Consider the following 21,765-nt stretch of genomic DNA (forward strand, 5'->3'; position numbering starts at 1 on the left):
AGAGGCTCTGATTTATCTCACTCATATGTATATGTATATTGTGTATGTGTAAATAAAACCCTTTAAAAATATTGAATCTTAGCAGGGGTAGATGCCATAATGGTTATGCAAAGAGACTCTCATGCCTGAGGCTCCAGAGTCCTAGGTTCAGTCCCCCACACCACTATAAGCCAGAGCTGAGCAGTGCTCTGGTAATATAAATAAATATTGAAGCTTAGTGTCTGAAAGCTAACAAATGTAATTCTGAAACTGCAGCATGTTGGGTCACTAGAACTGAATGTCTTCAAGCTGACTGTCACATCTTTCCAAGGGCAAAAATGAAACATGATATATGCTATTACAGGCCATGAACCTGTTCTCACCAACCTGATGCTTTTACTAATTAGCTTTTGGCCGGGTGGTAATTTGGGGCAAGTGCATGCAAGCTGGATTCACAGGGGAGCCCACATTCCACTCTACCATTTCACAAGCCTCTGGGATACTACACTGCTTCTCTTGGCTTGTCCCTCCCCAGTGTCCTGCTCTGCCTGGTAGAAAAATGAGAGAAGAACTTTTCATTAAATTAAGGAGCAGTTTCATCAGGTTTTGGTATTTTGCTAGTTCAGTTTTTTATTGGGCTAAACCACTGATGATTCTTGACCTATTTTACTTCTGAGACGCTGTCATTAAAACGATACAAAATTTGAAAAAGGTCTAAATCATAGTGCAGTTTCTGTAGCATTCAGAGTAGCACAGGGAACAATTTTAATGCCTTAATGAATGGTAAATAGGTAAGTGAATCTTAATACACTTATTTAATGTACTATTATGCAATCATTGCAACATTTGTAATGAATTATTTGCTATGCCATGTACAAAATACTTGTAATGAAGTAGAAATTAGGATGTGTAATTATATGTACATTAATTGCATTGCTTTGTAAAAACACACATGACACAAAACTAAGGGAAGTCTATTTCCATGCTAAAATGTTTGGTTTCAGGTTTTGGGGTTATGGATGATTATTTTTATATATTTTTGCATATGAATTTGCTTATTTCTTGTAAAATAAAGTAAAAATTTAGCAGTTGATATTGTAGGTAGGCAACTGGCAAGGGCAGCATCTTCTAGTTATATTTCTAAATCTTTTCAGTTTTTGCTCACTCTGGTTTTATGGACCCTGTGTACTTCTTCTGAAGCAAAATGAAAGAGACTGTTTCAGGATGATCTACTTCTCCCTTGTAATCCATCTGTGTGGAGGAAGATAGAGGGGTGGCAGCAACAGGATTCACTTTGTTACACACTATTTCACTGCTTATGAATATGATGTTATAAACTCCCTTTATTTTTTATTCACATGTTTAAGTTTATTTCTTTAGAATACAGAAAAGTAAAATTGGGATGAAGAGATGACCAAACCTTTAAGCTGTCATTTCAGGAACAGATAACTAACACTGCTGCTTAGTAAGAATTTAGTAATGTCAAAGTTTTACTGTGGTTCTTATAATAATAATCTTCTGTGTGTGTGTGTGTGTGTGTGTGTGTGTGTGTGTTTAGTTTTTGTTACCAAAGCTTTGTTCAGCTCTGGCTTATGGAGTCTCAGGCATGAGAGTCACTTTACATAATCATTATGCTATCTTCCCAACACATACTTAAAAAAAATTATCTTTATTTATTTATTGGGTAGAGACAGCCAGAAATGGGGAGTGGAGGGGGAAATAGAGAAGGAGACAGGGAGACACCTGCAACACTGCTTGCAAAGCTTTCCCACTGCAGGTGGGGGTTGGGGGCTCGAACTCAGGTACTTGCACACTGTGACATGTGCGCACAACCAGGTGAGCCATCACCTGGCCCCCAACACATAATTTTCTAACTTAACCCAGAGGTAGAGAGAGAAGCAAAAAACTGGAACTAACTCAAAGGTGCTCCTTAAGCTGGTGTTTGACTTAAGAACACATACTAAATTGGTATGAGGTTGTCAAGACCTAAAACAGGGACCTAGAAGCATTGATCAGTATAGGTTCATGTTATTCTGCAATCTGTGTCCCCCCTCCCAATCTATTTCTGTCTTTCCCTAGTGGAGCAGGACTCTGGAGAGATGAGGTTCCAGAATACATTGGCGAGGTTGTCTGCCCAGGGAAGTCAGGTTGGTGTCATCTGCAAGTTGGTGGTTCAGTTCCAGTTTCATCCACATTGTCCTGAAAGACACAGCACCAGCTGATATATTTTGATTGTTATTAGTTCTGCAAGCCAATGACCTTAAGGGAGTTAGTGTTGTAACTTCCCCAACTTGGTAACCAAAGCTCTTGAGTGTTCAATGGGCTTGTTCAATTCTGACAGCTATGCAGAAGAAACAAAGGAAGAATAGTAAAGAATTACACTAAGCAGTAGATAAAAGAAAGGAATCAAAAAAGAAAGAATGACAATAAGTAATCTAACTGCTGGATAGAAAGGAGAGAGAGAGAGAAAGATAGAATAGGAATCTATTTAATTTGATGACAGTTAAAAGAATTGTCAACCCCCAAAATGCCTCAGATAAAGGAGATCTATTCTAAACTTCCATGGGGGTTAACTCCTGTGCTTTTTCAAATGTTTTGCTCAGTCTTTTTTTTTTTTTTCAGTCTATTTCTAACAGGATTGGGAAGTTGGTGCTAGCCAGGCTTACAGTCTGTTAAAATCAGTGTCAATTCCACTTAATAAATATTTAAGCATCTTCTATGCACAAGCTAACAAAACTGGATAAATATATTGTAGTGAAATTACTATTGTCCTAGGAGTAATAAAACTTGCATTCTGATCCTGGCTCTGACCCCTTTTAAAGCCCTAATATAATTGTCTATATAGCAGTGTGGGTCACTAGATGGCCACTCAATAATATTTCCTATTTTTAATTTTGTGTATCAAAGTTCTACCACATAAGACAGAGTTGCAAATAAAAGATCTGCACTGCTCAGCTTTGCTTTATGTTGCTGCTGGTGATTGAAACTGGGACACCAGAGCCTCAGGCATGAAAGATATTTGCATATCCATTTTAGTGTCTCCCCAGCCCACAAATAAAGGTTCTTTTTAAAAAAAAAATAACTAACCTTGAACTAGTGAAATAACTCCTTTGTATAGTGTGCTGACTTGTCATACACTTGACCCAGCTTCAAGCCTGGGATACTTTCGTGCTGTGGTGTCTCTCTCCTCCCTCCCTTCCCCTTTCTTTACCTGAATCTGAACCCACTAGCAACTAATCTTACTTCATAAAATTGCTGCACTTTTCTAGAAAATTACTTTAAAATAATTATGATGACTTCTATTGAGTTTTTACTGAGCCAGGCCTTTTATATGGATCTACCTTTTTTAGTGTTTTAATAACTCTTTAAAATATGAACACTTTTATCCATAATTTGCATATAATGAAATTAAGGTTTGGGGAAATCAAGAGAGTTGTATAAGGCAAATTAATGTCATAGGTCCAGGATTTGAATATGAGGGACAATGCAATTTTAGACTCAGATCATTAACCATTTATGTTTATGTTTCCTGTTCATTTATTAATTGCTAGGTGGAAATTTAGGTATAACCTGAAGAGGGATCATTATTTCTTAACCTTCCAAAGAAAATAAATTAGTATTCTGATTGCATAATTGTTGGAAAAGGACACTTCAGGACATAATATGAATTAACTTGAGAGGACAAATAAGCAAATTCAGATTACTGTTTGCTTCTCTCTTTGTGTGGGAGGTTGAGTATGTATGTTATATGCACAAATACATGCACATAGATATGGAGAAAAATATGAATGCCTTCTTTCCATTTAGCTGGGAGTAAACTCATATGAAACCAGTTGACCAGGATTTAGCAGAGAAACAGGTTTCCTAGTTATAGATTCTGTATCTTGGTTAGTTAAGAGATAGGTGGTGGCAGAATGGGAAAAGGGGACAGAAGAGGAAATAGAAAGAATATTATGGGGGCCAGGTGGTGGAGCAACTGATTGAGCACACATATTACCATGCTCAGGGATGCAGGTTCAAGCCTCTGGTCCCCACCTGCAGGGAGCAAGCTTCACTAGTGGTGGTGAAGCAGTGTTGAAGGTGTCTCTCTCCCTCTCTATCTATTCCTATCCCCTGATTTCTCTCTATCTCTATATAATAAATAAAACAAATAAAAAAGGATATACAGATTTATTTCAACATTTATTTGAATATTAGATGTCTGTCTACCCTGATCACCTTGCAATGTGAATTTATTTGAACTTGGCTCGGGAAGCATCTGGACTCTCATTAATGAGTTTTGGCTCAACTTGCAAAAATACTGGGAGATTCCCCATGACAGTAAATAGAGTAAGAATGAAGATTAACCTTACTGCTCAGTTGTTGCAGAAGAGTTTAATAAATAAATTCAAATTTTATTTACTATTTGTTATGCGTTACTGGAGATTGAACTCAGGGTCTCACACGTGCACATTACCATGGAGCTTCCATCCCCAGGTTAACTTTTCTATTTTTTTCCCAGAAAGGGAGCAAACAAAGCACTGTTTCGCTACCCAGGGAGGTATCTTTGCTGTTTTTCTGTGGTTTTGGGAAATTAAATCTAAAGACTCATTCATGTGGTCAGGTGCTGTGCTCCTGAACCAACTCCCTGGCCCCACAAATTCATTATTAAAGAGAGAACCATAGGTATCCTTTCTCACCCTGTCATATATCCTCAGAAATAGTCTAGAAGAAGCAAGATAATTTTATTGATTAAAGATTTTGTTAGAATCCTGGCAGTGGTATGATTAGAACTGTGGACAAATTGAAGGCTGTAGAGTTTATACTATTTTTAGTTCATGCTACATCCTAGTTCGTTTTCATGAGACAAGGAATAATTTCCTTTCTTTTCTTAAGTAAATAGAGTAGTTTTTTCCACAGTTTTGTCTCTTGACATGTACCTGAACATAAATTCTTAAAAAAAAAATCACTAAACTGGGTGGGAATCACCATAGTTTCCTTCTTAGGATGATTTCTTTCCCTCCCTCTTTCAAGCAGAAACAAAAAAAAGTTTAGGGTATGGTGATGGGGAGGGAGGGACTGTGAATGAATGTCAAAAGTCATTTGGATTTTAAAAAGAATAGGGAAGAGAGGGGGTAATCTTAAGGGAATAGATCAAGACTTTGGGCAAGTAATATTTTCTTAGAGAGGAACTTGGAGCAGTCAGTCAAAATTAGCATGAATAATCTAAATAATACTGAAAATAATTATATGGTGATTTATTGCCAGAGGCTCACATTTAAAAGCCTTAGACAGTTTTCTTCGTGGTTCAGTAAAAAAAAAAAAAAAAAAAAAAAGACAATTGTTTTTCTCTGAATTGGACAATGGAAGCAACATGGTATTTGCCATAGCTCGCTTAACAGTCCAGCTTTGACACCAATTAAAAGCTGTTGCTTTGCTTTGAACACCCTAAAATCATTTCCTATCCAAATGGAGATGATTTTGCTTTTGATTGTGATTATATGTTGGACTGAAACAAGATGGAAAGACAGATTTCCATGTTCTTTTTATATCTGTTTACTTTATTTTTGGCAACATTGCAAGGAAATAATGTTAAATTAATCACTGTGTGGTTTTGTGGATATTTTTTAAAACTTGGATGTTTTAGACCTTCTCCTAAAATAGAGACTCTTGTGTGCCTCCTTTGCATTGCCTTCTTCCTCAAATGGCACTTCTGGTTTGGATTAAAAGCTTTCCTTTAAGGACTCTACTACACTTGCTGGTAGGGATGTAAACTGGTACAACCCCTATGGAAAACATCCTGGAGATTCAGCATAATTTTATATATTGACCTACCATCCTGGGGATATATCCAGGGGAAACAAAGACACCTATCCACAAAAGACCTGTGCATACTTATGTTCACAGCAGCATAGTTTATAATGGCCCAAATTTTAAAGTAACCCAGATACTCAAAGGCAGATGAATGACTAAGGTAGTCTAAGGTAGTTGTGGTACATACATACAACAAAATACTATGCAGCTGTTAAACAACGAGGTCATGTCTTTTTTTTTTTTTTTCCCTCCAGGGATATCTCTGTGGCCCCATGCTGCCACTATGAATCCACTGCTCCTGGCAGCTATTTTTTTTTCATTTTATTTGATAGGATAGAGAGAAAATGATAGGGGAGGGAGTACAAAGAGGGAGAGAGACACCTGAAGATCTGCTTCACCACTTGTGAAGTGTCCCCTTGCAGGTAGGGAGCAGGGTTTCCAAACCTGATCCCTGCACGGGTTTTTGGAGCTTCATACCATGTGTGCTTAACTGAGTTCACCAACACTTGGTTCCATGTCCTTTCTAAAAAACTTATTTTAAAAATATTGAGTGATTGATTTATGATAAAGGAAATAGGGGGAGAGGGAAAGTGGTGGTGTTGCACCAGGCTAATCGCACATGTTATAATGCACAGGGACTCAGGTTCGAGACCACAGTCCTCACTTGCAGGAGGAAAGCTTTGAGTGGTGAAGCAGTGTTTCTCTGTCTCTCTTCCTCTCTATCCCTCCCCTTCTCTCTCATTTTCTGATTGTCTCATCCAATAAAGAGATTCATAGATGCCAGGTGGTCAAACTCAGGACCTCAACTTGAGAATCCAAAACTATCCACTGCCCTGCCTCTTGGGTCATACATATCAGTGCATCTTAATCAAATTCCTCAATTCCACAATCATTTTGATAGGACCTGTAAATGATTGCATCTAGTGACTGCAGTGTGAATTTACTGTACTATTTTCCATTGTGTGAGATGCTAGGGCATAAAGTTTTGAGAAAAGCATTTAGAAGCATCCTCTTTCTGGAAAAGAGTTTCTGCTATTTATTGGGAAAGGTACTCACCTTCGCTACTTCATTAAGAATGAGTGATCATGATCTGATTGTAAGCTCTGTGAAGGCAGGAACTATAAGTATATGCTTATTGTGTGCTTTGTGTTTAGCATGAGGCTGGCAAATGTCTGGAACAGTCATTATGTAATACATATTGATTGAAAAGACATTTTGGCATTTTCTGAATATCTGAGAATAAGGCAGTAAAATTGGGCTCTTCACTGAACATTCTTTTTCTGACTCAAAGCCTTACTTCTGGTGACTGTTATTCCTTCTGGTTTGTGAGACAGTGATGGCACTAAATATCTTTTTTTAATTAAAAAATATAACTTTATTTATTTATTAGATAGAGACAGCCAGAAATATAGAGGGAAGGGAGCGATAGAGAGGGAGAGAGACAGAGAGACACCTGCAGCCCTGCTTCACCACTCATGAAGTTTTTCCCCTGCAAGTGGGAACCAGGGGTTTGAACCAAGGTCCTTACACACTGCAATGTGTGCACTTAACCAGGTGCGCCACCACTTGGCCCCAACAGTGATTACCTTTATTACCTACTCTACTGCTGATGTATGTTTAAACTTTTTACTCTAAAGTGATGATGGCTGTAGCTTTTACCACCATTCACTATTCTGTTTGGAAACAGTGGCATTTTACTGCTGTCTTTTCCATTTCAGACTTAATGGTTGTTTGCTTCTTCTAGAGACTGACATGACTGGAACATAGCTGCTGTATAGTGAGGATTCTTTTTGCAGTATTAGAAATGAACTCTGCCACTTTTATATAAAGATAGGCATACAGGAGGACAAGTCATTCCATTGGAAAGACTGGTTTGGTTAACTCAGCCATTGGTGGCAAAATAGAAACTTTTTTTTTCTCCCTCCCTTCCTTAAACATTTCAGAGTTACCAGTGTTTGGACTTTTGGCGGCGATTACCCTGAACCTGAGGGCTAGGGGAGAGGGATTCTGCCGTTGCGGTTTCTGGAGCTGCTCATAAGCAAGAATTCCCTATCCTGATCAAGGCTTTAAGCCTAAAAGAAAGCAGAAATAGGTATGAAACACCGGTGTGTGTGTGTGTGTGTGTGTGTGTGTGCGCGCGCGCACGTGCACACGTGCGCGCTTTTGTGTATGTGCAAGTTGTGTGTACACAGTGTGGGGAGGGTATGGGATGGGATGGGGTGGTATATTCTTTAGGGTCTGAGACAGCTCATGTCTAGATTTCTATGTTTTGTGGAGGGCCAGGGGTGTAAGTTATTTTGTTTTAAGCATACTTGCTTTTGTATTCAATTTTTTGAAACAATAAAAGTAGTTTGGTAGTTATCTTTCCAGTTCCAGACACTGAAAGAGTATACATTATACTGTCAGTCAGTCAGAAAAATCCTTAGCTGACATATCCAATACTCAAGGTCCAGGAGTTCACAGGGAAGGGAAGAAAGGGGACCAGAAGACTAGTTGCTTTAGTCCTTGGTATTCACTTTCCCAAATAATATGATGGAAGGGATTTAATAATGGTTTTTGGAAGGTTAACTGGGGTCAAATTACTCAGTAGAACAATTAGAAACCAGGTAACATGGAAAAAAATGTAAAAGGAGAGAAGACCTTTCTCCAACTACCATACATATTCTTTGGATCATTCTCTGGAAACTAAAGGGAAAGAGGGCCATGTTTCCTGAGAAATTGGAAGCTACATGATACTATAAAAAGCAGGGTCTGGGAAGCCAGTATTCCAGAGTTTTTATCCAGCAAATTGAAGTTGGTAAAGTTGACTTTGTGTGAATTATCCCAACACTTAAGATTTCTTAGAGTGAGAAAATTATTACTGAATATTAGTGGTGAGTTGTAGTAGATAACATGATTGACAAATTCTGCCTGAAGATATTTATGTCTCTAATCAGTTTGTGTGTATTGTACAATCTCTGAATTGTGGAGAGAGAACTATACTTGCTACTAGTTATTAGATGGTAAAATAGAACTGAAGAAGCTAGGAATCAATTAGGTTAGCCTGTAAATTCATATCATTATTAGTATTTAAATATTAAATTGTTTTAATACTGATGACTTTTTCACTCAACTCATATTAATGCATTTAAGAATTAGTGGTGTTGATGGTAATGGTGAGGGATCATAGTAACCATACCCTTTCAGGAAGGATAATCTTTTTTTTTTTAATTTCAAAATGTTATCAGAGGAATACTTCAGTGAAATGCAAATGGAAGCACTCCCTCCCCCATTCAGTGAAAGGAAGGCTTCACGTTTAAGCTCTTACACAACAACAAATATATCAATGACTGTTCCTGCGTGACTGAAAGAGAATATTTATCAATAACAGTTATCTCAGACCCTTCTTTTAATAAACCAAAAAAAACCTCAAATAGATAGTAATAAGATGATATTTAAGAAACCCATGTTTCAGTGTTTTATCAGACCAGAGAAAAAAATGAGTCAGAGATAATTTCTCTCTGGTGTAAGGCAAATTCTTCACCTTTAACAAATTTTTTTGTTAGTATTTGTCTTCCCTATCTCCCTTCACATGCTTAATTACTTTACAGACCCTTACTATGAAATAATTTAGCCCTATTCTGTCTCTCCCTTCCCCCACTGCCACAGTCTTAAGTGCTGGATTTTTTTAATTTGAACAGACTACAAAGAGATGAGTCTTTTATTTTGCCCTACTGACCACTCTGCTTGACTGCTCCAGATTTCCCCAGTTCTCCTAGGAGTTAAGTCAAGATTGAATATTAACCCCATGCTAAAAGGGAAAGAACAAACATAATTCTTATGCCTCCAAATTTCTTGTTAGAGCCAGGAGTCACCAACTGTTAATCTATTCATTCTTGATTCAGTTCTCTACTTTTGCTCTGCAGTGGAATCCTCGTTCCCAGGTACCCATTTTCAACCCCTTTAGAGGGCTGATTTAACCATCTACTGGGTATAAAGCTTCATGTTTCCCCTTCCCAGGTCAAGGGCAGCCCAGGTGCCCAATTTCTCTCTCTCTTCACAAGGCACCACCAGCAATAGAGATGAGAAATTCTGAAGAACAACCAAGTGGAGGAACCACAGTATTGCAGCGCCTGCTACAAGAGCAGCTTCGCTATGGCAATCCTAATGAAAACCGCAACCTGCTTGCCATACACCAGCAAGCCACAGGGAATGTCTCTCCTTTCCCAAGTGGCAGTGGGAACCCAGGTCCTCAGAATGATATATTGAGTTCTCAAGACCACCATCAACAACTTGTGGCTCATGCTGCTAGACAAGAGCCCCAGGGGCAGGAAATTCAGTCAGAAAATATCATCCTAGAGAAACAACTTTCCCCTCGGATGCAGAATAATGAAGAACTCCCAACATATGAAGAAGCCAAGGTCCAATCCCAGTACTTTCGGGGGCAACAGCATGCCAGTGTTGGAGCTGCCTTTTATGTCACTGGAGTCACCAACCAGAAGATGAGGACTGAGGGACGCCCATCAGTTCAGCGACTTAATCCTGGGAAGATGCACCAGGATGAAGGACTCAGAGATCTTAAGCAAGGACATGTCCGCTCATTGAGTGAACGACTAATGCAGATGTCATTGGCCACCAGTGGAGTTAAGGCTCATCCACCTGTTACCAGTGCTCCCCTCTCCCCACCACAACCCAGTGACCTCTACAAAAATCCCACAAGTTCCAGTGAATTCTACAAGACCCAAGGGCCATCTCCCAACCAGCATAGCCTGAAGGGCATGGAACATCGAGGTCCCCCACCAGAGTATCCATTCAAGGGCATGCCACCCCAGTCAGTGTGCAAGCCCCAAGACCCAGGGCTCTTTTATAGTGAGCATCGTCTGAACCAGCCAGTGAAAACAGAGGGGCAACTGATGAGATATCAGCATCCCCCTGAGTATGGAGCAGCCAGGTAAGAGAGTTCCCTTTCTGTTGTTTCCTGACCTCATTCCCAATCAGCTTCTGCTGTATGTTGGAATTCTTAAGCAAAGGAATGGGCAGGTGTTTGTTACAACAAACTGCAATGTACACCTGGCCCCTCACTTCATATAGGTAATGCCAACCTGAATTTTTAGCCTCTTAGAACAAAATTAACACATGTCAAGTTCCCCTTAAATTTATAGGCTGATGATAATCTCAGCTGTCCAGTGAATTATCATGAATATAATTATTGATTTCAGTAGCTATTTGTTGTCCTGTCTCCTAGGATATTAAAGTAGAAGGGTCAGTGTTCCATTTGCTATTGAGCCTTTCTTTGAGGAGCAGAAGCAATTTATCTTGGATTTAACCTGGAATATTCTGTTACTTTTTCTTTTATCTTTCCACAGAACTCCCATCACTTATTTTTTGGCACCAAATATTTCTGTAGAATTATTGGAAACTGCACAAATGCCCACATGTTACTGTAGGAAAAACTGTATTTGTGCAGGCTGAGAATGATAACTTGCCTTGCACTTCCTTATAGTTCATGGAATCTGAATTTATTCACTTTCTATACTGAAATTGTTGATTTCATTTCCCGGTTTTAAATATTTAAATGAAATTCACATCATATCATGTAAAAGTTTTGGTCAGATACAGAAGGGAAAAGAAATTGCACATGAAAAATAGTCCCTTGACTTCTCTACCTTTTGCCATTAGTTCGGGAGGACTGATTTTTTAATTTTTTTATTTTATTTTATTTATTTTTTTATTTTTTTATTTAAGAAAGGATCAATTAACAAAACCATAGGGTAGGAGGGGTACAACTCCACACAATTCCCACCACCCAATCTCCATATCCTACCCCCTCTCCTGATAGCTTTCCCATTCTCTGTCCCTCTGGAAGCATGGACCCAGGGTCATTGTAGGTTGCAGAAGGTAGAAGGTCTGGCTTCTGTAACTGCTTGCCCGCTGAACATGGGCCTTGACTGGTCGGTCCATATGGGAGGACTGTTTTTTATATATTCAGTTCTTAAAGATGCTTCTTAATTATTCAGGGTTTATTATCCTATTACTCTATTACTAAACCTTATGATTCTGTGACTCTGTTTTTTGTTCCTGTTATCACTGTGGGAGCCATATTTCTGATCAGAAATATTTCATTGTGTGGGTAAAGGGAAGGTTTAAATTATGTACAATGATGATGGCAGCTATGCATGCCATTTCTGCCTTCTTATCATGAATATTTTTGGGTCACCATGAGTTTTAAAGTCTGAACCTAGGCTGGATTTTTTTTCCATATATGGAACCTATTCTTTTTAATGTCTTTTTTCTTCCTCTCCTATCCCTTTACCACTCATCTGAGAAAGAGTTTGTGGTCTTGATGTACATTGGTGACTCAGGAGAAAAGGCAGTCAGGTGAAATAGGGTGAAGGTAAGTGAACATTGGTATTTCCTGGTATTTCATTTTCCCCTCTTCTCTCTGGTTCTCTTTTCAGCCAGAGTCAATTCACTTCTGACTCCACCCTAACTTTGCCTGCTTAGATTTTTTTTCTTATTTCAGGTTGACTTTCTAACCCTTTTCTGTTTCCTGTGCAGTTTTCAAAGAACAGGAACTTAAATTCTGATGAGTGACTTGGGACAGGAACTGAAGTAATGGACAAGACCCGTCCAGTTCACTCTTTTATTTGTTCCTTTCCTTTTTAAGACAGTGACAAAGAAGACAGAGGGGAAAAAACAGTGAAAGTAACCATAGAACTGAAACTTCCTTCAATGCAGTTGTGTCTATGCTAGAACCTGTGTCATGCACATGGTGAAGCAGCACACCAACTAAGTGAGCTATTTTGGTGACTCCTTTCCAATTTTAGTTTCAGTGAGAGCAAGAACCCAATTCCCGTAGCTCCAATTTAATGGAAGATGGAGGAAGGTGGATTATTGGACTGTTTAGCTCAGTAGAAACCCACTCAAGCCATGAAAAATATCAATGAACATATGAATTTTTGTTTTCTTCTTCTCTTTATTGTGGATGAGTCTGTGGTACTTCCTTCCATATGTGATAGGTCTGTATTTGGTGCCATGTGGAAAAATAATCTGGGGTGGGGAGCAGAAATCAAAACTCCACTCAGCACATAATCCTCCTTCCCAGGAAAACTATACTCAGAACTCATTCACTAGTATTGTTTGTGATCTGAAATGACTCCCAGTGTTTGAAGCTAGATAGAATAGTCCTTTGATCTGCTTAAATAAATAGTAAAGAGCACAAAGAGGTTTTTTCCCCTTTCTAACACACTGCTTAATCTACTAGAAGCACAAAACTTCATATTTGAGGAGGATATCTGTGCTTTATCTTCCCTCCTAAATTATCTGTGGATTGTTATATCCCCAGAAGCAATAGAACCCATGTTGATTACTCTCTTGAGCATTTTAGTATGCAGATTTCTTTAAACTTTTTTTTTATATTTGTCTGTGGAAGAAGAACATGGTGCTTGATATATCTGACAGATAATCAACTGTAAAGTGGCCCTAATCAAAATGTTTTATGAAGTTAGGATTTGCATCAATCAAATCCAGGCAATAATATTTTGAGACTTTAGCTGTGGGAGTGGTACCTAATTACAAATTTCTTGCCAAGAGAAGCTGTTTGACTCCTTCAGGAGTGCAGTGCTTTTAGGTAGTGACGTGTCTTCTTTCTTTCTTTCTTCCTTTCTTTCTTTTTCTTTCCTTCCTTCCTTCCTTCCTTCCTTCCTTCCTTCCTTCCTTCCTTCCTTCCTTTTTTCTTTAATTTCCTTTAAGTAAACAGCTACACATTTTGTGAGTGCCTGTCCAAGCTAACATCAAACCACTGGAAGACAAAGTTCTTAATTCTTAATCCACAAATTACAGATGAGAATGCAAACTAAGTTCTTTGAGCAAATTGTTGCTCAAAAAGTCTTTGCTTATAGTGTAGTGAAATGCTAGAGATTTTCTGCTAAAATGAACACAATGTTATAAACAATCTTTTTTATTGTTACTTCATCTTCCCTTTGCCCTCATCTCCACTTAAGAAGAAAAATATCCCGAATGCCCAGAACTCCAGATGGGAAATGAGGTCAAATAATTTGAAGAATCAAACATTTTCTCAGTCTTTGTCTTTATAAATATTGAGCCTTTTGTGCATCCTGGCTATACATTTATCAACTACTTTTAAAAAATTGAATCATTTCTGTTTATAAAGCAGCCACCTCCTTTCAGTTGTTGAAATCATGCCCGGATATGAGGTTTCTTAAAATCCCTGCTTAGTGGGAGCTGAGGGTGACCTAACTCTGTAGTTCAGAGCTGGTTGTGAAAGAGAAACAATCAGGAAATCACAGCCCTTTTCAAGATTCACAGTCACAGAACCTCGGAAAGGCATGAAGGAACAATTTCCGTAGAGAAGATAAATTGATTTCCAGAATGTTGGAGTTATCTGCTCTGGTGAGATTGGGTGTACAAGCTTGTACACATATGGACCAGGAGTATAACTTGGAGTTGTGGGGGGGGATGGGGGGGAGAGTAAGTACTTTTTGTCAGTGAGCTAACAGGGTGATAGGTGCTCTGTCAGCTCAGGGGACTGACTTTTGTTTTCCATTTGCTTCTCCCACCCCCGCCCCTGTTACTGCTCTGTTTTGGCTTATGGTAGTGTCTGTGATTGAATTTGGGACCTCCAGGATCTCAGGCATGAAAGTATGTTGTGCTACAACTGATGCTATTTCCCCAGCATCCACCCAAGCTGCCTCCATATAGATGTTCCTTGGTTTGGGGGAAGTGGCAATACTGACTTTTGTCATTTGTCCTGAATATATGTCATGTCTCCTTTTCTACAGAGCACTAGGGACCCAGGTTATCTTACAAAGGAGCAGCATGAAGAGTATAGGGCTAAAGAGACAGGTCAGCTTGTCCACATGATTATGTGATTTTTGTTGTCTGTTGGAAGCTTGCTGTTCTGCCTGATATACCATAATGGGTGGAAATTATGCTGCTGTTCCATGGAAGGGCCTATGTGCTTGGAATGTGCTGGTCACCCAGTGTCACCATTACTATTACTACTACTGTTATTTAACTTTAGTTGAATGTTTGCTCTCCCTGACATTTCTATCCCTCCATTTGTCCCCTACCAATGTCAGTTCTCAACTCCCATCTCTAAGGGGGTCTACCTATGACTTAATACTGTTCTGCTTTTGTTTGGTGAGTGGATACTGGAGCCCACATGGAGTTCTTTGGCTGGAGGACATTCTCTTCTTTTGTGACTGTCCAAACCTTGTTTTGTATTTGCAGACTTGCCAGGGACAACTGCACTGGTTTTCCCAACATCATGGTGCACTGAAAATCTGCTACCCTTTTCAGCCTGGGACATCCAAGAGGCATCTGCTTTGTCTCTACTCAATTCTAGTCAGGGCCTAGAGTCATGGTTAAGGATGCTGTCATCCTGAACTTAGCCAATTCTGGAGGCCTCCTTTTCGCAGCCTTGTGACTTCTTTCTTCCTGAGGTCTTTTGCTGTGTGTTGTTCAGGGTGTGGGAAGTCCTTTCAGCCTCCAGAATGGGTCAAGCCAGTGGCTGAGTGTGAGAAAGAAGCCTGGATTTTTCAAGGGAACACAGGGGAGCTGAATGAAGGAAACACAACTGAGACCTAAGCATTGAATCTCTCTCTCTAAAAAAAAAAAAAAACCTAGGCCTTGGACTTGTAAATCTTAGGAACAAGGATAGACATTAATACTGGTCATTTTCCCATTAAATTTTGAGAGCTGGATTGAAAAACATGAAGTTTCAGTTCTATTATTCTACCCTGATTATCTAAAAGCCCCAGATTTTTACTGCAGAGGAAACACACACATACACACACACTATATAAGGTAGTATTAAATTTCTAGTTGTAATCATGAAACTGTGCAAATTCTTATATCCACAGGTAACTCACATAACCTCTTTAATATTTTTATATTTATTTATTTCCCTTTTGTTTCCCTTGTTTTTTATTGTTGTTGTAGTTATTATTGTTGTTGCCTCTTTAATATTTAACAATTAATTATAGTAATATGAATGAAAACAGGAGAATGTAAGTATACTGGAGCCACTGATGCAAATTCAAGGGGTCTAATATCTGGCTTATTGACTATCTGTGCACAAGTGTGTGGACTGATATTGAGCATCTCTTGTAGGGACAGATTAATGAAAAACAATGGTAACTGGAATGTGTATGAGAAGGATGTGTGTTAGCATCTGGAATGCCAGTTAAAAGTGAATTGCTCCTGTTGATTTGTCCCCATTCCACCATGAATTCTCTGTAATTTATAAATAATAAAAGGATCATTTATACAGCCCATAAGTCAAATCACTAACAGGATCAATTTATGTCTGTCACTAAGTAAATAAAAGGTTATATGTAACTTCTATTTAGCTAAAAGAATCAGAAGAATATAGCATTTGTGCAATTCATCTGTGACTTTAATAATCTCATGCAGGTTAAGTAGCTTGAGTAAGGTTAACACAGCTAGTATAAGCAGTAGTAAAGGTCTCCAAACACTGCTGAGACCCAGATCTCATGTTCTAAGCCATCTGTCTTCCCTGGATTCAGAATTATCAATTTAGAACAAGTATCCACTGGATGTAAGTGTATACAAGGTTATTTGAGCAAAAACTGGGATGTGAATACACGTTCCAATCTTCAGTATACACCGACAGATATTCTTTTTTTTAATTAGTGATATAATAATTATTGACAAGATTGTAGGATAAGAGGGGTACAAGTCCATACAATTCCCACCACCAGAGTTCCATATCCCATTCCCTCCATTTGAAGGTTCCCTTTTCTTTATTCCTCAGGGCGTATGAAGCAAAGACCTTTATAGGGTATATAAGGTTGAAGGACTGGCTTCTGTAATTGCTTCTCCACTGGGTATGGGCATTAAACATATCACTCCATACCCCCAACATGTTTCTATCTTTCTCTGATGAGACAGAGACCTGGAGAAGTGAGGTTCCTGGACACATTAATGAGGTCGTCTGCCCAGGGAAGTCAGGATGGCCTTATGATAGCATCTGCAACTTGATGTCTGAAAGGCAGTAAAACACAAATCAGGACAAACTAGTAGTCAGGAACCTAAAGGTAAGAATAGAGAAGATGAAACTCAGGCTCTTTGTGTGGGAATAAGCTGGTTAGTCTATTTTAGGTATATTCCGAGGTGCCCATGACTTTAGTAATTTTGACTGAACCTGACAGCAAACACACAGGTAGCTAAAAGTATTTTCTGGGAAGATGGTGCAGAGTTGAAAATAGAACTAGAAAGCTGGATCACAGTAGAGAGTAGCTCCCAAATACAAGAAAAGTATATAAACACCATTAACTATAAACCCCATTGATCTGATTTAGGGCCCATATCTATTCATATTTGGCACAGGGGCCTGTGTAACCTCTGCATCTACTACTATTAAGAATATCTGCCAGATATTCTTAACAATAGTAGTAATGGTGGAAATGGCCTATTCACATATTCAGATTGCTTTCTTTGATGACTAAATAGTCTGGTATTAGGTACAAGAATGGAAGAACCACATTAAATAATGTATCCACATTCTCTTTCTATAAGCAGTAAATAGATTGAGAATTTGAGTATCAGTGAATGAAAATCAATGCATTGTGTTAATGCAAAGAGCTCAGCAAGTGGGAATTAGAAAATAAGGTTTTGATCCTGATATCACCACTAACTCAGCTTATATTGATGCATCATTTCTCTCAGGACCTAAATTTCCCTCTCTGTTCAGTGACTGAGCTGTCTTAAATTATTTCTTTAAGACCCTTCTAATCCTTGCATTTTTGTCATTTAATAGATACAAATAGCATAGTAGTGTTGCCTGTAATCCCTTACAAGTATTAATACTGCTAATAGGAATCATAAACTTATTAATAACTATAGTCAACGATTATCATATGTTGCCTTTAATATAGTAAGTAAATATTCCCAAGTAATGTTTGTGTATATATGAATTACCAGTGGGAGTTGCATATAATAAGATAAGGACTGATTTTGAATGTTGTGTCTATCTGGGAAATATAATTTACTTTCTAGATTTGACTTAAAAATGTCAGAAAAATTTAGTTTAAGATAAAGATGTGATTACCAGGGTGTGGGTAGATAGCATAATGATTATGCAAAGAGTCTCTCATGCCTGAGGCTCCAAATCCCAGATGCAATTCCCTGCATCACCATAAACCAGAGCTGAGCAGTGCTCTGGTAAAAAAAAAAAAAAAAGTGTGATTACTGCCTTTAGGAGATTAATTTAAAATACTTGGACTTGAATAATAACTCACAAGCATGCATTACTTAGATTTTCGCAAAGAAAACTTTGAGGCCACTTATTCACATTGTTGCAGGGAAATGAGAAGGAACAAAGCTGTAAGCTCTGCTAGAATGGTTCTAGACTGACTGCTACATGGAAGAATCACACAAGAGATAGTCATGTTTCAAGCAGTTATTGAGAGAAAGTAAGGATAGGGAAGAAGAGGAAAGTATACACCCTCTAAGAGGCATGTAGACAAGAGAGGGAGGGAGGGAGGTTGATAGAGAGGGGAGAGAGAGAGAAAGAGAGAGGGAGAGAGAGGGAGAGGGAGAGGAAGGATCTGGGTCCTGAGCTTCCTGGTCTTCCAAGTTTTATAGTTGCTTCTGGGGTTACAGGAGACCCTGATGGGATGTGCTTCATCCTTTGTCTTTAGGTGCTCACATCTGCATCTATTTACATTTTATATCCTTAGCAGTCAGGTTGCTCACATCTGCATCTATTTACATTTTATATCCTTAGCAGTCAGGTTGAGAGAGAGATGCTGGTGCAGTATGCAGACATACTGGCACTTCTGCTTTTCCTAAGCAGATCTCTAACAACATGACCACACCACTCTCTTGTTGGTCAGTCACTGAAGGTAAGGTCTGAAAAAGTGAGATTTTTAGTAATGTGGCCTTGTCAACTCATTTTTCAGGTGTCCTAGAGGTACTGGAAACCTACTCATCTAATGTTTGTGTATTCTCTCCCACTGCTGTTGGAAAGAGATTAATCTTAACATGCTGTCTGTGTTTTCCAGGCTACCACAAGACATCTCCTTGACACTGTCAACCAGAAACTCTCAGCCTCACAGCCCTACTTCCTCCCTCACATCTGGGGGTTCCTTGCCCTTGCTGCAGTCTCCACCATCCACTAGGTTGTCTCCTGCTCAGCATACCTTGGTCCCAAACCAAGGTGACCACTCAACTCACTTGCCAAGGCCACAGCAGCATTTTCTTCCTAATCAGGCTCACCAAGGTGATCATTACCGCCTCACTCAGCCAGGCCTGAGTCAGCAGCAGCACCCTCCCCACCAGCAGCAGCAACAGCAGCAGCAGCCATCTTCTGGAGAAGTCTACTCAGCTATGCCACGGGCTCAGCAGTCTGCTTCTTACCAGCCAATGCCAACAGATCCTTTTGCCATTGTTTCCAGAGCACAGCAGATGGTTGAAATTCTCTCAGATGAGAATCGAAACTTGCGGCAGGAGTTGGACGGATGCTATGAGAAGGTAGCAAGACTGAAGAAGGTGAGATCACCTATTTGAAGATATTAAAGCCTCCTTTAGATCGCTGTTAAATATTCATGTAAAAAGTTTTCAGACTCTGCAAAAGCTATAGTGGTTATTGGAGGAAAGGGAGGGAGTGGAGTATAGGGAATGTGTTGAGAGAGGTCTTGTTGGAATAATGACAGTGAACTTTGATAGTGAGTGTGGCAAGTTATATACACATATAAAGATGTGAAACTAAACTCCTTAATTTTTATAATGTAAATAATTTTGAAAATGTAAAAAATTCATATAAACGTTCACTGTTGCTGTTTGATTTATAGGCTGATTTTAGGGGTTAGATATGGTTAAAATGATGAACAAACTATCTGCCTGACTTTCTAGGAGAAGTAATATTACATTTATATGGGGAGGGAAATAACATTTTAGTTTCCCAAGACATTGTATCCTTAAAGAAAATTGTTTTAGAACTTGAAAAGGCAAGAGAAACTTCTTTGTAATGTCAAGAATACTGGTGGTGTCTATGTAGGTAAAAGACCTGTCAGTATTTTAAAACTCTTATCTTCATTATATGCTTGTAAATACTGAATTTGACTCTTAGATATAAAACCATGGCTCCTAGAAACATCTTACCACTGAGGTTTGATCTAGTCCTGTCTTGTTTTGAAAAGGAATTACAGTACTTTGAATGAGATTTCTCATAGTAACTCTTTTTCAGAACCACTTTGTTTCCTACTTTTTGCTTTGGTCCTTTCCTGCAGTTCTAATTCAGCATCTGTTCTTTGTCTGGTATGTGTTGAGGAACAGGAGGGGTTTAGCACCAAAGCTGAGTGACAGTGAAGAGCCCTAAACTGAGAAAGGAGGAAAAAATAAATAAAATAAAGGGAGTGTAAACCCTGGCTTTGCATTCTTTGCTAGGCTCCTCCAGTTTCCTGCAACTGGGACTTTAGAACTTAAAGCCCCAAATAGGGAACCTTAGCTCTTGGCTTCTAGTGACTATCAGTGAATAGGGTTATGCTTTTGGCAGTCTCTTTGCAGCTTTTGTCACTGTGGAGCTAATGGTGGTTTGATCTGCCCACACTGAATTGTCCTGGGAAGTAAGGGTGAAGGTGGAGGGCAGGGGGGATTATAATGTTCAGCAGCTCTGTCCTTAGGAGACACCTAGGAGTGGAAATTTTAGGAGCCAGAATGTAGCTGAGAATTTGTATAAATTATATTTGATCATAAAAGAAGAGTTACACACTGCTAAGTGTTTTTAATGTAGCCAAATAAACTTCCCATACCAGCCCTGAAATGTTTCCCAAATCTAAATGGGGTGGTTGGGATTGAATGCCAAATTGAAAGGGATTTCAGTTTTAATTATCTCCCTCTGATTTTAAGTATAACTCATTCCACAGCACACAGATACAATAAACTAATTGTACTCACTATAAGCAGACTGTCTAGGTGTGGTTGATTAGCTTTACTTGTTAACACACCTCTCCTGATTTTCTATTAAAGGTAGCCTCAGTGTCATCTTTGATAACAAAATTAAAAAATTTTTATTTGTTAAAATTATTTTTTAAGTTTTTAAAATTATCTTTATTTATGTATTTATTGGATAGAGACAGCCAGAATTCAAGAGGGAAGGGGTTATAGAGAGGAAGAGAGACAGAGAGACACATGCAACCCTGCTTCACCACACACAAAGCTTTCCCCCTGCAAGTAGGGGCCAGAGCTAGAACCTGGGTCCTTGTGTACTGTAACATGCATGCTCAACCAGGTGCACCACCACCTGGCTCCTACTCATAATTTTTGTAGACCTTTCTTTGTCAAAGGATAAGGAAAGAAATGAGGAAACTGATGAAATTTCAGTTTATAAGATATTTGTTGGAGAGGTACAGTTTCACATCTCCCCAAGATAGCACACCTCATTCTCCGCCAAATTGTTATCTTTCTTTATTGTTATCTTTGAATAGGGTGGGAGACGGGGAAGAAGAGAGGTAAAGGATTTGTATTATTTATTTCCAAGTATGAGGAAAGATGCCTCAAAAAATAAGTAAAGAACAAGGTAGATGCTTCTTGATGCTGGAAAAAAAATCTGAAGCTCATGAAGAAAATCAATAAAATCTGGAAAACCTGCCATCCAGGGGCCAAGTGGTGGCATACCTGGTTGAGCGCACATGGTACAATAACAAAGACCTGGGTTCAAGCCCTGGGCCCCCACCTTCAGAAGGAAAGCCTTCAGTGGTGAAGCAGTGTTGTGTCTCTCTTCCTCTCTGCCACCCCTGCCTTCTTAATTCTGGCTGTCTCTATTCAATATTTAAAAATATTTTTTTAAAAAAGAAAGAAAACCTGCCACCCTCCCTTAGCTCTTCCCCTACCATTACTTAGACCAAATCAGTAGATATAACCTTCTGTGACCTATGGTTTCTTTTCCTGGAAGGTCCTGTTGATGGAAGCACAGCTTGCTTTTTCAGAGGGTACAGTATATACACAGTGGGCAGAGAAAAGATTGGT

At 38.9% G+C, this 21,765-nt stretch overlaps 1 protein-coding gene across 4 annotated transcripts in view; it reads left to right on the forward strand.

The window, feature by feature from the left end:
- AMOT (angiomotin) overlaps positions 1-21,765 on the forward strand; it is a 76,786-nt gene that overhangs the window by 12,343 nt on the left and 42,678 nt on the right. For 3 of the 4 annotated variants that reach the window (XM_060182799.1, XM_060182798.1, XM_060182800.1), the window contains 3 exons: positions 7,716-7,864; positions 9,772-10,702; positions 18,801-19,287. In XM_060182799.1, the coding sequence (XP_060038782.1) occupies positions 9,834-10,702; positions 18,801-19,287 (1,356 nt within the window). In that variant the 5' untranslated portion in view covers positions 7,716-7,864; positions 9,772-9,833. The remainder of the gene's footprint in view (positions 1-7,715; positions 7,865-9,771; positions 10,703-18,800; positions 19,288-21,765) is intronic. The other variant, XM_007535902.3, reaches the window with a different exon arrangement.

The sequence above is a fragment of the Erinaceus europaeus genome, chromosome X (genome assembly GCF_950295315.1).
Source record: "Erinaceus europaeus chromosome X, mEriEur2.1, whole genome shotgun sequence".
Classification (NCBI taxonomy): domain Eukaryota; kingdom Metazoa; phylum Chordata; class Mammalia; order Eulipotyphla; family Erinaceidae; genus Erinaceus; species Erinaceus europaeus.